At 43.8% G+C, this 17,825-nt stretch overlaps 1 protein-coding gene across 8 annotated transcripts in view; it reads left to right on the forward strand.

Annotated features, from left to right (window-relative positions):
* The window catches only part of arhgap17a (Rho GTPase activating protein 17a), a 49,300-nt gene extending 34,962 nt beyond the window's left edge, over nt 1-14,338 (forward strand). For 2 of the 8 annotated variants that reach the window (XM_036956001.1, XM_036956004.1), the window contains 13 exons: nt 73-154; nt 4,101-4,228; nt 5,441-5,552; nt 5,656-5,737; nt 5,959-6,039; nt 6,168-6,281; nt 6,379-6,470; nt 6,680-6,821; nt 8,733-8,999; nt 9,731-9,903; nt 10,459-11,010; nt 11,232-11,261; nt 12,504-14,338. In XM_036956001.1, coding sequence (XP_036811896.1) covers nt 73-154; nt 4,101-4,228; nt 5,441-5,552; nt 5,656-5,737; nt 5,959-6,039; nt 6,168-6,281; nt 6,379-6,470; nt 6,680-6,821; nt 8,733-8,999; nt 9,731-9,903; nt 10,459-11,010; nt 11,232-11,261; nt 12,504-12,646 — 1,998 coding nt within the window. In that variant the 3' untranslated portion in view covers nt 12,647-14,338. Of the gene's footprint in view, nt 1-72; nt 155-4,100; nt 4,229-5,440; nt 5,553-5,655; nt 5,738-5,958; nt 6,040-6,167; nt 6,282-6,378; nt 6,471-6,679; nt 6,822-8,732; nt 9,000-9,730; nt 9,904-10,458; nt 11,011-11,217; nt 11,262-12,503 lie in introns of all 8 variants that reach the window. The other 6 variants (XM_036956003.1, XM_036956008.1, XM_036956002.1 and 3 more) reach the window with 5 other exon arrangements.
* Nucleotides 14,339-17,825: the final 3,487 nt, after the last annotated feature.

A 17,825-nucleotide genomic window follows, 5' to 3' on the forward strand; every position in this document is an offset into this window, starting at 1 on the left:
CATTGTTGATGATTGACACTCCCCCTCTACCATCTCTCTTGCCCCCACCCCAATGTTCTGTTCTTTTCCCAGCTCTTAGAGGCCCAAGCTGATTATCATAGAAAATCTCTGACTGTGCTGGAGAGTGTCCTGCCAACCATCCAAGCACAGCAAGGTACACTACACTCCTGACCCCCCAAAACCCTCCGACAGCCAGGTGCAGTACAACACAGTCTTCCTCTCCCCGTGCTGGTTGAACTTGCCCAGAAGTTATCCTCCTCCAATCCTAGCCTTAACCATGATGGAAGGAAATGCAGTACTACGTCATTTGTCTAGAGACAACTTCATTGTACTCCCCGCTAAAACCTCTCGCAGCAAGATACAGTCCATTCGGGAAAGTATTCAGACCTGTGGCTAGAGGGGGGTGGAGTGGAGAGTATAGATTTTTTTTGGAAGGATGTGAGGATTGGTCTGTACAGTGCATTTGGGAAGTTTTCAGACCCCTTGACTTTTTCCACATTTTGTTACGTTAGACTTATTCTAAAATGGATTACATTGTTTTTTCCCCTCATCAATCTACAGACAATAACCCATAATGGCAAAGCAAAAAAAAAAGTTTTTATTTTTTGCAGCTGTATTAAAAATGTAAAACTGAAATATCACATTTACACAAGTATTCACACCTTTTACTCACCTTTGGCAGCTATTACAGCCTCGAGTCTTCTTGGGTAGGATGCTATAAGCTTGGCACACCTGTATTTGGGAAGTTTCTCCCATTCCTCTCTGCAGATCCTCTCAAGCTCTTTCAGGTTGGATGGGGAGCATTGCTGCACAGATATTTTCAGGTCTCTTCAGAGATGTTCGATCGGGTTCAAGTCTGGGCTCTGGCTGGTCCACTCAATGACATTCGGAGACTTCTCCTGAAGCCATTCCTGTGTTGTCTTGGCTGTGTGCTTAGGGTCGTTGTCCTGTTGGAAGGGGAACCTTCACCCCACTCGGAGGTCCTGAGCAGGTTTTCATCAAGGATCTCTCTGTACTTTGCTCCATTCATCTTTCCCTCAATCATGACTAGTCTCCCAGTCCCTGCTGCTGAAAAACATCCCCACAGCATGATGCTGCTACCACCATGCTTCACTGTAGGGATGGTGCCAAGTTTCCACCAGATGTGACGCTTGGCATTCAGGCCAAAGAGTTTAATCTTGGTTTCATCAGACCAGAAAATATTGTTTCTCATGGTCTGAGAATCCTGTCATGTGCCTTTTACTGAGGAGTGGCTTCCGTCTGGCGACTCTACCATGAAGGCCTGATTGGTGGAGTGCTGCAAAGATGATTGTCCTTCTGGAAGGTTCTCCCATCTCCACAGAGGAACTCTGGAGCTCTGTCAGTGACCATCGGGTTCTTGGTCATGTCCCTGACGAAGGCCCTTCTCCCCCGATTGCTCAGTTTGGCCAAGCGGCCATTTCTAGGAAGAGTTTGGGTGGTTCCAAACTTCCTCCATGTAAGAATGAAGGAGGCCACTGTGTTCTTGGGGACCTTCAATGTTACAGAAATGTTTTGGTACCCTTCTCCAGATCGACACAATCCTGTATTGGCACTCTACGGTCAATTCCTTCGACCTCATGGCTTGGTTTTTGCTCTGATATGCTCTGCCGTGCACTGTCAACTGTGGGACCTTATATAGACAGGTGTGCCTTTTCTAAATCATGTCCCAATCATTGAATTTACCACAGGTGGACTCCAAGTTGTAGAAACATCTCAAGGATAATCAATGGAAATGGGACGCACCTGAGCTCAATTTTGAGTCTCATAGCAAAGGGTCTGAATGCTTACACAAAAAATATATTTCAGTTTTTTATTTGTAATACATTTGCAGATATCTTAACCTGTTTTCGCTTTGTCATTATGGGGTATTGTGTGTAGATTGATGAGGGAAAAAACTAATATTTTTTAGAATAAGGCTGTAATGTAACAAAATGTGGAAAAAGTAAAGGGGTCAGAATACTTTCCGAATGCTCTGTGCAAACCAATCCTCACGTCCTTCCAAAAAAAAACTTTCTCTCTCCAACCCACCCCCCTCTAGCCACAGGCTCTTTTTTTTCTACTTCAGGCTCATAATGATTTAACTGAGCGTGATACAGGAACTCCAGTATATTATGGTGTTATTGTTAAGTTAGGCTGAAGTCTTAAAGGAAACATCCACCCAAAAGCACCAATTCTTTATAATTTGCAGTGTTAAAAATAACTCTACGCGAGAACATTTTGTTATAATAAGGTTGGTAGCAACGTGAAACGCTGAAGTCTTTTGCAGCTCAAGTCGACTACAAAACCCACAGTACAATGCTCTCTCTCTGGGCTGGCTGGCTAGCTAGCAAATGTAGCTACACACAATAATATTCAAGTCAATATCAGCATATGAAGTAGCTAGTTGTCTGTAAAATCGCTTAAACAAACTGCACTATCAATTTAGGCGGTCTACAATCTCACCATGTTCAACCACAGATCGTGTGCCTCGCCGTGCGGAGTGGTTCGCAACAGCAGCATGCCGTGCACCCTGGACTGAAGAAGCAGACTAATAGGAGAAATGTGGTGGACCCTCTGTTAAATTATACATTTCTCCAGGTAGGAATATCGCCAAAAATATGATCAATGGCTCATTCAAGAGAGAACAACATCCCGGGTTTTGACATTGGCCAGTATTGAAATTTGACATGTGTGATATACATTTTCGCGATCTAAAACGAATCGAACGTGTTAAAGAATGACATGCCAAAGCCATTCAAAGGGTTGGTTAACTCTTCAGATTCCTCGGGTCTCCACGGAATTAGGTAAATCCGCTTTTCGTTTTCACGCTCCAAACGTTTGGAATCAGTTACAAAAAGAATGACATTTGGATTCCCTGGTTCCACTAAGGCAGTTTATAACCTTGACGATAAATGAGTTCAACGAGGTGTGCAATTGTTTTGATTGGTTTGAATAACTTGTTTATGATGGCTGATGTTCTAATGTACTTTTTTATGGTGTCTTGTTATATTTTTTTTTTTGCATTTTACTTTATGGTCTCAGGACACCATTGAAAATGAGGTCCTGGACTCAATTGGTCTTCCCTGATTTAAATAAAAGTTCATAAAAAATACAACAAATGCTACGCCATACCGGCTATATTTCTGCCTGCGTGAACGGCAAGAGCTCAGATACACATGAAAACGGAATGACCCCCAGAATCGATAGAACATTGTTTAGAGATGCCCAAAAACGATATAACGTTCCTTTACTGTCTCCTTTATTTCCCCCTGCCGGTTGTCTACAGCTGTTAGCGTTCTTGGTTATTTGTTAGACCATTTCAATCACTTATACGTATATTAAAATGCCACATCAACCATCTCTCAGTCAAAGTAATGGCTTGTTATTCTCAATGATGGCTGAATGAAACTGGCAGGCTCTGTCAAATATAGAGAATTGCTTATTGTTTCTGTAGGACTGAAAAGGATTACAGGAAAGACATTTTATGTTGGTGCCGCCACTCTCTTTTTAGTATGGGCATCCTCCCTCCCTCTTCTCCCTCTCTGTGGTTGTGAAGCTGTGTCCTGTTAGCTTGTTTTTATCTAGTAAACCCAACACATTTGGTCTAAATCAGACAGCCTTGCTCTCAGCATGTAGGTTATGATGACTCAAAGTCCAACACTATTTACAGCTCACGTCAGACCTACCTGGGCTTTCCTTTCCACAGAGTGGGAACATATACCATGGATGGAGACCATGTGGTTATTCGTTACAGCTGGCTTTATTAGAGGAGGGAGTGACTGATGGTTGACCAGAGGGGACATTGTTGACCTAGAAATCTACCATTCCCAGGCCTCCTAACCTCTCATCCACACACTGCTCTTCCTGGGGTGACTACCTACCGCCCTCTCTCGCTGCAGATCCGTAACAACTGTAGTGTTGTTACCACCATGCTTAGTGCTACCATTCCCAGGCCTCCTAACCTCTCATCCACACACTGGTCTTCCTGGGGTGACTACCTACCGCCCTCTCTCGCTGCAGACCCGTAACAACTGTAGTGTTGCTACCACCATGCTTAGTGCTACCATTCTCTCTCTACCACGCTCTCGCTGTCCCTTCAGACTCGTGGACGGAGAAGCCAGCGTTTGGGACGGGGCTGGAGGAGCATCTGAAGAGGAGTAGCAGAGAGATCGCTCTGCCCTTAGAGGCCTGCGTCATGATGCTGCTGGAGACTGGCATGAAGGAGGAGGTAGGGAGATGGAGGGAAGCATTGGCTGGAGGGGGGGGGGGAGAAATGAGGGGATCATAGTAAGTTGAGGACTGAAATGTAATTATGGATGGGTGGAATAATAGGATGGAGGAAATGGATTGAACATTTTTGTCTCAAGTGGACCCAAATACGAAACACAAAATGCACTTAAACTGGTCCTAAACATAATTGAACCCATCAATTTGAAATGTTTACAAAAATGAACGTGAGGAGAGACGGGACAAAAACATTGAAATCTGTTGCAATGTTCGAAGTTCTTTTCACTTATTAGAAATGTCAGCAATTATTCTGTAATTGCGATTTATTAGGACGCTATGTTTGTGTTTGCACGGTTTTAGAATACAACAAAGTATCTGGTTGGTCATAATAAATCAGCTGTGTGTTTACTCCTCCCAGTCTTTAGTTCTCAACACATTGTTTGTCTTCCCGTTCATTCTATGGGTAAACACAACACAGTCAGTGTGGTGAGAAGAGAGGGACTGTTTGTTTGGGAGAGAGAGAGTGGAGGTGTGTGTGAATGAATGAATACAGGGTTGGGTGTCTGTGTAGTGATTTAAGGAGAATTTAGCTATTTTACAACCAAATCTCTATTTTGGAGTTAATGTTATGTTTTTGCGATTTCACTCGTTTTTATTTTATTTACCCAACCAGCGATTTCACTTCCTCATCTTCTTTGTCAGTATGGGGGCTCGGGAAAAATACATCAACAATAGGGTATAGTGTTTAGTTGTACACGTGAAATTGTGTGATTCTGAAATGTATCCCCAACGTTACATTACATTATGTTTTGGTGACTTGAACAATACCTCTCTGTCCATTCTAGCAGCAGGCTACACAATGGAACAGCTGTATAGGGTAAACTGCCCGAGTCGTACAAAATGGAATGTAACGTTGCGGATAAAATTCGAAATGACACAATTTCACGTGTACAACATCTAAAGACCTGCATCACTATTCTGAAAGTGTTTCTGTTTCTAAAAGGACGTATTTGAGTGTTTTTGTTAATGTTCTTTCCGAGCCCCCGTACAGCACAACGAGGATGATTGTTTGATTTATTTATTTATTTTAATCAAGTGAAATTACCAAAAAAGTGTCTGGACCCTTCTATGACAAAAGGAAATTTATCATTTAAGCATTGTTTGCGGATTGTGTGTCTGTGTCGCATCAATCGTGTCTGTGTTGTTGTATCAGGGCCTGTTTAGGATCGCAGCAGGGGCCTCTAAACTAAAGAAGCTCAAGGCTGCTCTGGACTGTTCCACCTCACAGCTGGAGGAGTTCTACTCAGACCCCCACGCTGTCGCTGGTACGGTGCTAAGCCCTACTCACGTTTTATACATGTTTCGGCAAGAGTTTTCAAGTAATATGACTGTCAGACCATTCCTCACATCACTGTCCTTTCATTCCAGGAGCCCTGAAGTCTTACCTGAGAGAACTGCCGGAACCTCTGATGAGCTTCCAGCTTTACGACGAGTGGATTCAGGCGTCTAAGTAAGCCACCACACACCGTCTTGTGTCGCTGTTAAAGGAAGTGTAACCAAGTAGAGCAGGAATAAAAGTATGAGAAATAAAATGGAAAAAGGAGTGAAATTATAGCAACCATAAAACGGGTCTGTGATTGTCCCTCTGTCTCTGTCCCTCTGTCTCTGTCCCTCTGTCTCTGTCTCTGTGTCCCTGTCTCTCTGTGTCTCTGTCCCTCTGTCTCTGCCCAGCGTTTCAGAGCCAGACAAGCGTCTGCAGGCCCTATGGGTTGTGTGTGATCAACTACCGAAGAACAACAAAGCCAACCTAAGGTGGGTAACAGATGGACTGGTTCCCACAACTTTGCTTCACAACAAAGATGTGTTTATTATGAAGATATATTACCCTGTTTCTTAACATCTAATGATGTGCCTTACCTGTGCCCGTCTCTGTGTCGTAGGTATCTGGTGAAGTTCCTGTCCAAGCTGGCTCAGGACAGTGAGGTCAACAAGATGACCCCTAGCAACATCGCCATTGTACTCGGACCAAACATGCTGTGGGCCAAAACAGAGGGGTGAGAAAGGGGGGAGTTACTTACTTTTCAAACGGAAAAAACAAATGTTTGTTAGTGTTTGTTTATAACATGTCTGCTATCCTCTGTATGCCTGCAGGACTCTAGCTGAGATGGCTGCTGCTACCTCTGTTCACGTGGTGACCATCATAGAACCTATCATACAGCACGCTGACTGGTTCTTCCCTGAGGGTATGTATATGTGACCTTTGACCGGGTCCTCAGGAGGGAGGTACTTAGTCTCCTGTGTACAGGATCATGAACAATGGAAACGGGAATGTCATCAGATTACTCTTTCAGTGGTATAAATCTGATTCCCAGGCTACTCAAAAAGATAGATCTGTTTGTTTTTAAATGGCGCCTAAAGGAATTCTACTTGCCTGTTCTCCGCCTTTGCATAGATGTGGAGTTTAATGTATCGGGGATGTTCGCCATGCCCACCCCTCCTTCCAACCACTCGATGGAGTACGACTGTTCCACCATCGAGAAGAAGAGGCCTGGTAGCATGGTGGGGCCAGAGAACGATAACCCTCGCAAGGACAGGTAACCACCAACAGTAGCTAGGGCTGTTACGGTGACTGTATTACCGCCACACCGGCTGTCACGAGTCATGAAGGCAGTCAAATTCAACGTGACCGTTTAGTCACGGTAGTTAGGCTTCTCCGAGCTCTGATGATGCTGATGGTGCGGCAGGGTAGTTTAGTGGTTAGAGCGTTGGACTAGTAACCGGAAGGTTGCAAGTTCAAATCCCGAGCTGACAAGGTACAAATCTGTTGTTCTGCCCCTGAACAGGCTGTTCCTAGGCCGTCATTGAAAATAAGAATTTGTTCTTAACTGACTTGCCTGGTTAAATAAAGGTAAAAATAAAAATTGGTCATTAGTAGTCTACCAAACTGGCTAACTGCCTGGTACTCAGCACTCTATTGTCTCTCTAATCACTCTGACATCAATACAAATGTCTTTGAAAATCTAATCAGACACTTCATGAGAGCTCATGTTGCGCAACATTTCAATAGGCCATACAATTGCTTGAGAAAACAGAGTGATGGCCTCTTAAAAGAGGAGGAACCCATCAGCTTTCTCCTCTATATTTATTTCTCAACTTTCCTAATGTTAAACACATTGTTTCTCTTTACAACATGGCTGGCATGAAAATTTACCACAGGAAAAGCATCCTCCATTTGCTTTTTAAGTGCATAGATGACATGTATTTTAATGACATGTAGAGCCTAACTGGCATACATATGCAGCACGTGAGTTTCAAGTTGGGTAAGTTAATTTTCACCATAAATGCACCTTTTTTCTATTATAATAAAAGCATTACATGCATAATCCCATTTCTGGTCACTTTTGATAATGGTGTTTTCCTGCTAATGGAACATTCACACTTATAACCTCTTGCCGTGTGAGCATTGCTGCGCTTATGTGATGAAATAGCCTTATCTATCAATATTTTAAGCTAAATGTTCTGATCTGTTGCATCAGCCTCATTGGTTATGTTTTTTTTTATTGCTAGTGGTTGTATTAATTAGGGATCTATCGCATCCCACAACTGTCCCAGACTGTTTGGAATATTTATTTCTCTCACAGAATAGGTCAACTTTTGTACTATGGTGGATAGTAGATTGATGTAGGTTAGTGCTTTTTCTGTTCGTTAGGCCGACTCATCTTGTTGGCTGAAAAAGTAAATGTGGACAGTTCTTCCTCTTCCAATATCTTCAATATGCGCCTCAGAATTTGATAAGAACGCCCGCAGTTGCGTCCCCGATGTCCGTCTTCACTTGTAGCCTGTGAGAAAGAGCCGATTACATGATTTTCTTCATATCATGTTTCTTTAGACCGGTCTAAAATAAATCATGGATTTATTGTGAAGTTTAGACTATATTACATGGATTTGACTTTTTAAAATGTAGATGTTCCACAGGTCTGCATCAGTGGCTTGTAGGCTGTGTGTGGAAGCCAGGAGATGCTAAATGTGTTAATAAATGGTAAATTAACTAGCTCCATCCCTCTACTTTGAACTGCCATGGGGTGAAAGGTCAAAGACGGATCCTATACCTGCCAGTGCTCTGAGCTGAGGATATGCTATTTAAATCTAAAGGATTTTCACTTGGATAACTCAACCAATAATATATTAATTTACACTTTGAATGTTTGGTTTGATTGGTAGCTCTAATGATTATCATACTTACTTGGGGATATTTTTGAAGTGTATTTTTGGATGTCTTAAGTGCTATAGGCTTCTAGTTGCTTCTAGTTTATCTTTGTGACTTTAGACTACAAATCTACATAACATCCCTTTTGACTATTTGGTGTGGAGTATCTCTCTCGCTCTCTTTCTCTCCACTCTCTCACGCTCTCGCTCTACTCTGGGACTTGGTGATTCTGTCCTGTCGCCCGGGTTTCTTTCTCAACGTGGCTCTGCCGTCTGTCTGTCCTCTCTCCTCTCTGTAGTTTTGCTAACAAACTGTCGGACCATAACACCGTCCCCCGTAGAGGCAGCCACACCTTAGGTAGAAAGCAGCATGCTTCACCCGCCTTCCAGCCCCCCTTACCCCCGGTAGAGGCCCCAGGGCCTGGGCAGTTCACAGGGTGCGTGGCTGAGCTCCAGGCCCCACCGGGGGGCATGGCGTTGGAGGGCTGCCAGCCTAGCCTGGCACTGAGTATGGCTGCCCTGGTGGCAGCGCAGCAGCTTCTCGCTACTACCGCTGAGGAACTCAGGTAAGGGTGTGTGGTGCACTGGGGAGCACAGACACGCATGCCACTCCACTGCATGGGAAGGAAATACCTTTTTGCCTGCAACCTTTTGATGATAATTTGCTGATAAGTGTGTGTGCACTGTTTATGGTGATGTCACTGCTCTTCTACAAATATAAACGTTGTATGGTAATTTGAATCATTTTTGAATGGAAAATGACTACAGAGCATAGAAAATGTTGAAGTGACCGCATGGGTTTCTCACGTGTTATTTTCCTAGAGTTTTTCCTCTCGCTGTCTAACTGCATTTTCCTCAAACAATTAACAAGTAATCATTATAATAACACTGTGGGTACATCTCAGTTCAGACCACTGGCTCTACAACAATGGTTGGTGTGAGCCAGCCGTCCTCAGAGGGCCCTCCCCACGCCTCTGCTCTCAGGCTACAACACATGAATCAACAGATGTTGTTTGACCATTAGGTCCATTTCCGTTTCTCATTGAGCTTATGTAGTTTTTGAAGGATGAGTTTGAATGGAAACCTTTCATGAACGGATTCAATCTCATTTTGACTGTTCTATTGATCCATTGGACAGAATATAGAAGGTAAACCGAAGACACCGCCCAGTGCAGTTAAGGACAAAAAGCTCACTGAACAGGCCTTCAATTTGATGGACATTTTCATAGCACTACGCTAAATTCTGAGTCTTGTACGTAAAATTAGGACCTCTGTCTGTCTGTCTGTCTCTGTTAAGCAACCCAAAGCGTGAACCCAGTTCCACCCCGACCCTCCACCAGAGGAACGGTTCAGGTGGGGGCCACCCGGGCACGGCCAGCTCAGCCGGAGGAGGGGGAGCTGGGGGACAGCTGGGAGTGGGAGGCCCTGGGGCTGGATCCATGGGGCCCAGTCCACACATGATGCGCAGAGGTGAGACACTCCTTAAAGCAATTCAGCTTAGCTTTATTCGGTTGTTTGACATTTATTTGGAGCTATATGCATAATGGTATCATGAGGACATTTTTATCAAGAACCTATTATTTTCTTTTTCATTAGTAAGCCTCTTATTACAAGGTAATTTCCACTAGCAGTTATATTGTTACATTTGACATAGATTTACAAGCATGCTACACTGGATGTGTAACTGTTGCAAAGTGTAAGACACTCCTATTCATTTGAATGAAACCTGTGTAAGCAACGCAGATCTTTAAGAGCCTGTGCTGCTTAGTGTAAAATGGCGCTCTGGTTCTATTTTTAGGAATTGAACGTGCGCCTCATGCCAGAGAACACTACAGAAAGTGGCTTGGGCTCTGCTCAGCCTGGCTATAGTTAACCAGTCCAGTGTAGCAGCTGAAAACCCACTGTTTTTGTGACTCCCCAGTGTAGCTCCCCTGTTAGACGTAGACCTACAATTTCAAGTAGCCTAAAATAAAGTATATGTAGACATAAGATCCTTTCTGAAGTCCACCCCTCTCCACTATCCAGGTACAAAGAAGCCGGCCCCTGCCCCTCCCAAGCCGCTCAATCCCCCTTCAGGCCAGTCCAGTAACCCTACCAACCACCACCCCTTCTCAGGCCAGGGCCAGTCCCTCAGCCCCTCTCCCAGACCCCTCTCTTCCTCAAGCCACTCCCCTACCTCACCCGTCTCCCAGCCCTCTACCACCCACCGCCGCCAATCCAGCAACCAGCCCCCCATCCAGGCCCCCAACCACCCGCCCCCACAGCCCCCCACACCCTCACAGGTCAGTCCCCCGCCCCACCCTAGGGCCCTCAGCCAGCCCGCAGGAGACTACCCGGGGGCGGACCAGTCTCCTCCAGACACCCCCACCCCGCCTGACACCCCTCCACCCTCCACCACCCTCCTGGACATACCCGGTGCCCATCCTGGCTCCCCCTCTCCCTTCCAGTCAGGCTCCCTCCCCCGGCCGCGCCCCGTCCCCAAACCCAGAAACAGGCCCAACATCCCTCCGCCCCCTCAGCCCCCCACACAGGGAAACGATACCAACGGGATCTGCAGCACAGCCTACAAAATCATGGGTGAGTCCAGTCAAGTGACGTGTTATTGTCCCATGAAGGGAGATTCATTTGGCAACACGCCACATAAATATATTCACAACAGTCTATAAACAGACAGAACAGACATATCACAACAATCCCTTCTTTCAGTTTATAGTATAGGTTCAGTATTCAGTACCTCCTTTTCCTCTGGTGTTGACAGTATATTGACAATGTTTTATCTAAAAGTCCTGTGTCCACAGGTTCAGGAGCATTTATGAAAGGTTTGTCAGGTGATACTTGCATTTTGCAGCTCCTGCACTCCATCCGTTTTGGCATTACTCCATTACCACATCATACTTTTAGAAACATGCCACTTGTGCCTGCTTTTACAATTGTTCCCATTGGTCGTGAATCATCATGACTTTCAACCTTCATTATTAAATCATTTAAATATCAGTAACATTTTAATGTGGAATTTGCAAAGGACATCTCTAATGGTCGGTCTGTAAATGATGAAAGCATACCGGAAACAAACAAAAAAACAATTTGATTCATGGAATTGGCAGAATATAAACTTTTTGAATTTGATAGATTGTGTCAGGATGTCTTTTGCAAAGCCTTAAATTGCATTTGTTCGCCCTCTGGAAATGTTTTTTTGTTAAGACATTGTTGTCATTTTGATTGGAAGACTTGTCCCCATAATGGCCTGCTCCTTGTCTTGGCCTATACTATTGTACATCCGAATATTAAGCATGATCATAGCCTTTCATACATATTCACTTTAGGCTAAACACACTGCATGCCTAATGCCTAACTTGACTTAGGTGTGTTTTAGTTTGGCAACCCAACCGCATCAGGTTTTAGTGTTCTGGTATGCGTGGAACAGGATTGTACTTAAGGTGCAAGCCTTGGATGCATGAAGCTCTCTTTAACTCTGTGCTGATGATGGCTGTGATGTGGTTTTCAATAAAGAGGGCTGCATTATTTGCCTTTATGATGGAATGTGGATAGCATTAGCATGACTCTGTTGAAGAATAAATCTGTCTCAGCATCATCTCTGATATGCTACATAGTGTGGCTGGCACTTAACGCTACTTGATGGTGCACTGCTATTTTCCTATTTAAGCCAATGGAAAATGGTCATAGATTGCATCGGTTGAAACCACTGTTTGGATGTCAGATCCTTCAGATGATGGTACTGAAGGTAGTAGCATGGGGGGGTGATTGTCTGTACTGCAGGTTCAATTTGCATTATGCCTGTCTTAAGAATGTCAACCATCCTTGCCAAAACAAACTAACACTGAACACAAGTCACCATTTGGTTTTAAAATCCACTTTTGTTTTCTCCTTTAGGCATTTCTATTAATTGAATTCTTAGTATTTTTTACTTAGTTAATCCACAATATTTAGCTAAAGAATAAGTGAGTGATTTTATACAGTCTCTCAACAAGCAACTACAGCTTAGCAGACTTTTAACATGAACTACTCAGTCAGCTGCAGCACTAACATTTCACTGTCTCTGTCCTGTCCAGACCCAGCCCTGTCTCTCAAAGGGTTGACTCGAGCCTTCATCCCTGAGTTTGCTGTGGACCAGCAGCCAGTGACCGCCCCCTCCATGACGTCCGTGCCCCAGCCCAAAGACTCAGACCTGGACACAGAGAGTACCGTTCTATAAGGAAGAGGACTGGCCTTGTCTCTCTGTCCCCTCTCCATCTCCTCTCCAGGTGTGGTTAGAAGTTGACCCTAACCACAGGTCCAGGGTCAGATATTAGTGTCATCCCCTAATGGTTAACTTTAGGTCTAGGGGTAGGGTGATCTGGTCCTAGACTTGTGGTTAGTGTCAACTTCTACCTCAAGCTCCCCTCAGATCACCACACATCTGCTGCTCTCTCTCAACTCCAACTCCCGGTGTCCTCCACACACTAACTTTCCCTTCACCACCCACTTGGTTCGCTCTACTGCAGGCCTGTTACAGCTACAACTCCATACAGTCAACTCAACCACCCCAGTGGAACTACAGAACAGGCCTCCCCCTGGCCCCTCCCCACCAGGAAATCGTAACTGTAGCACTGATGAAGCCTCGATAAAGCTTTGTAGATTTTGGGGGGATGATGAGGTTTGGATTGAAAACGGTATGCATTTGCATGGGATGTTGCACCTTAATGAGTTTTAAGGGCCCGGGGCTGGGTTTCTAAGCTAACATACGGAATTGTTTTATGATGGTTAAGGAACTGCTAGTAGAGTGGGTTGTTAACAGTGGACCGACAGACTTCTTTGATATTGGTGTGTTGTTCTTGATGATGGCCTTAGTTCAAGAAATGAAAAATACTATTTGTAAATGTGAAGCACAGTAAACGTGGGTAAAAGTAGAATCCCGCCAAAATAATAACTGTTGCTGAAGTGTAGCAGGTTTCCAGTCTATCTCACAATTATACCTTTTTTTTTAATCCCTGTTTTTGTATGAAACCCATCCTTTGCTCTCTGTATTTATTTCCTAAAACACATTCCCTGTAGCTTGAGTTAATAATCATGCAGTTTTCTGAAGCATGCCTTACTGGTTCCATAACTCGTAGCAGGGATAGGTCTATATACTTTCAGTGTACATGCTTATCCTCTTGGCTTGTAGGTGCCTTCCTAATCTTCTGTGTTTACGTCTATGTTGCTGGGGCATTAAAGTGACAGTTCCTGTATAAGTGAATATAGGAAAGGACTGTTTTAAGCGCTTATACTGTAGCTACCTTGTCATCTGACTAGTGAATCACTTCAACAGCTGATATTGAACCAAGTCTAAACCCCACAAGCGCTTGCTTTCCAGGGAACAGGTTTCTATATGGAAGATCATTCTGCTCTACCTTTCCCACTGAGCTGGGTTTTACACACAAACCAATGTAACAACCTAGTCGTGAGGTGGTGTTGGATACACTAGACCAGAAAAGCTTCATTCTCTTTTATTTTTATACACGTTGCTTTTTCCTTGAGTATAGTGCAGGGTTGTGCTCCTAGAGAAGAGACCCTGAATGGTATCAACTAAAGGGCACATTTCTGGATGCTTTAGTTGCACTGAAAACATGTTCAGTATTTGTACTGCTTTTCAGAGACCATCATCATCCATGTAGTCTTGCTGAGATTCCCCTCTATCTCATCTTTTCCTTTAACTTGCTGCCTTATCCTTCTGCAGAAAGAGTACCTTGTTTCGAGGCTCTGAAAGATGAACAAATGCCATTAAACTACAAATGTTAAAGCTGCGTTTTGAGCTCAGCTAGTTTTGTATGCAGACTGAGCTGAAACAAGAAATAAATCAAATGTAAAATGACTGCTTGGTTATACTCCCTTTCTGAATAAAGTATATGAAGAAAAATGTGAAAAGGTTGTGAGTCATGGCTTTATCACTCACACAACATGAGTAAGAAAATGATTAATTTGGTCTTATGGATGGGAGGACGATTGTCTAGTAATCATTTCTTCAATCTCCGCCTACCAGTAAAGTCTGGTGTGTTGGACACACAATTTCAAAAATAAAAACCGAATAATTGTTTAAAACACTCCTGATTCTGATTTCAAAACTAAGGTGTAGATTACTGTATCCGCTAACAGTAAAGCTGGCTCCTGAGCATCCTGGCCTGAACTTCTACCCTGTAAGACACGCATACACTGAACAGCTTACCTATAGCACAACACACACTGAACAGCTTACCTATAGCACAACACACACTGAACAGCTTACCTATAGCACAACACACACTGAACAGCTTACCTATAGCACAACACACACTGAACAGCTTACCTATAGCACAACACACACTGAACAGCTTACCTATAGCACAACACACACTGAACAGCTTACCTATAGCACAACACGCACTGAACAGCTTACCTATAGCACAACACGCACTGAACAGCTAACCTATAGCACAACACACACTGAACAGCTTACCTATAGCACAACACACACTGAACAGCTTACCTATAGCACAATACACACTGAACAGCTTACCTATAGCACAACACACACTGAACAGCTTACCTATAGCACAACACGCACTGAACAGCTTTCCTATAGCACAACACACACACACTGAACAGCTTACCTATAGCACAACACGCACTGAACAGCTTTCCTATAGCACAACACACACACACTGAACAGCTTACCTATAGCACAACACGCACTGAACAGCTTTCCTATAGCACAACACACACACACTGAACAGCTTACCTGTAGAACAACACACACTGAACAGCTTACCTGTAGAACAACACACACTGAACAGCTTACCTGTAGAACAACACACACTGAACAGCTTACCTGTAGAACAACACACACTGAACAGCTTACCTGTAGAACAACACACACTGAACAGCTAACCTGTAGAACAACACACACACTGAACAGCTTACCTGTAGAACAACACACACTGAACAGCTTACCTGTAGAACAACACACACTGAACAGCTTACCTGTAGAACAACACACACTGAACAGCTTACCTGTAGAACAACACACACTGAACAGCTAACCTGTAGAACAACACACACTGAACAGCTTACCTGTAGAACAACACACACTGAACAGCTTACCTGTAGAACAACACACACTGAACAGCTTACCTGTAGAACAACACACACACACTGAACAGCTTACCTGTAGAACAACACACACTGAACAGCTTACCTGTAGAACAACACACACTGAACAGCTTACCTGTAGAACAACACACACACACTGAACAGCTTACCTGTAGAACAACACACACTGAACAGCTTACCTGTAGAACAACACACACACACTGAACAGCTTACCTGTAGAACAACACACACTGAACAGCTTACCTGTAGAACAACACACACACACTGAACAGCTTACCTGTAGAACAACACACACTGAACAGCTTACCTGTAGAACAACACACACTGAACAGCTTACCTATAGCACAACACACACTGAACAGCTTACCTGTAGAACAACACACACTGAACAGCTTACCTATAGAACCCTCAAATATAGACCTCGAAGCCAGTTCCGCTGCATTTTTGTTATTGCTCCCCTCTAATCAGGGACTGAATAAGACCTGGGACACCAGGTGTGTTAAATGATCAGGTAAAACAGAAAACTAGCAGCCTGTGGATCTCGTAGGGTAAGAGTTGAATACCCCTGTTATATAACACACACACCGACAGGCCTGTGACACAACCCCTCAAAGATCACAAAAACATGGAGGGCTTACATCATATCAAAATACCTTACAAAGGAAATAATGAATTTGTCTTACAACTGGTATGTCTGTGATATGGACAAATTGACATGCAACAATGATGTTGAAATTTGCCACCAACAGTGTTCAGCATCTGCTTTACCCTGTGTTTGAGTAGGCACGCGCAGATCATGGACAGGCTGTCTGGAACCAGGGTCTCTACGGCTGGATCTGTGGGGTGGGGTCCTGGAGGCTGAGGGGCTGCATCACGAAGTGGTATCCCTACGACGGGAACATACGGCTCAGCACACAATGAGACACCACCAGGATACAAACCTCCTTCAGTGGGCAGATGGGCCAAAAACAACCACAGTCAGATAACCGAGCAAAGCAAGGGCCATGCCTCAATGAGGAGTCAGAGGAAAACTTACTTTGGGCGTTTCTCAACGTCATTCAGATCTTCCAGAATCATGTGGAGAACTTCTGATGAGGACTAAAACCAAACAAATGTCACTTATAATATGAATATTAATAGGCTAATATAGATCCTCCTACATCTGTAAGCAAAGTAAAATTGTTAATTCTCAACATACCTTCATCAAATAAATGATACATACCTTTGGGATATGCCAGCAACTTTTTCAGTGTGTTTTTCAGGAATTTTGACAAAAATTGCTCATAGTATTCTGGAATGACGACGAGCAAACGGCGAGCAACTCAAAGGCTTTGAAATATGGATTGATGCTGCCATATGGATTGACGGCACCGGAGAGGAAGGCAGAGGTTTTACGTGTCCCCTAACCCATTGTGTTTCTTTTGGTAGTTTATTTGCGTTGTTTGTAACAATTTTTTAAACTTATTTTGTACATTATGTTGCCGCTATTGTCTCTTATGACCGAAAATAACTTCTATACATCAGGACTGCGATTAGTCACCACGGACTAGCAGAATCCTTTTTTTCCTTTCACGACTCTGACGAGCAAGATGCGAAGGATATACTGCTTTCTCAGGAACAGGTCCCGATCCCCGTGATCTGTGTGAAGAGGAGGTGGAGAAAAAGGGGCCAAAGGGCAGACTGCCTTATGAAAATTCGTAGGCAATCGAATAAACCCCCACTTCCCTCCATTCTGCTAGCAAACGTGCAATGTTTGGAGAATAAAATAGACGAGCTACGTGGAAGATTAAACTACCAACGGGACATTAAAAACTGTAACATCTTATGCTCTTGTAGTCGTGGCTGAACGACGACACTACAGCTGGCTGGATACACACTGCACCGGCAGGACAGAACAGCTGTGTCTGGTAAGACACAAGACTGTGTATTTTTGTAAATAACAGCTGGTGCACGATATCTAAGGAAGTCTTGAGATATTGCTCGCCTGAGGTAGAGTATCTCATGATAAGCTGTAGACCACACTATATACCTAGAGGATTTTCAGCTGTATTTTGTGTAGTTGTTTACATACCACCACAGTCAGAGGGTGGCACTAAGACAGCATTGAATGAGCTGTATTCCGCCATAATGATAAAATAATGTGCATGTTGAAAGATAATGATAAAATAATTCCACTCTGAAACCTTATAACTGTATGAAATTGATTAGAATCATAAAATTATAATCTGATTATGTGTGTAGTTTTAGTCAGAATTAGGTTAAACAAT

This window comes from Oncorhynchus mykiss, chromosome 20, assembly GCF_013265735.2.
Source record: "Oncorhynchus mykiss isolate Arlee chromosome 20, USDA_OmykA_1.1, whole genome shotgun sequence".
Classification (NCBI taxonomy): domain Eukaryota; kingdom Metazoa; phylum Chordata; class Actinopteri; order Salmoniformes; family Salmonidae; genus Oncorhynchus; species Oncorhynchus mykiss.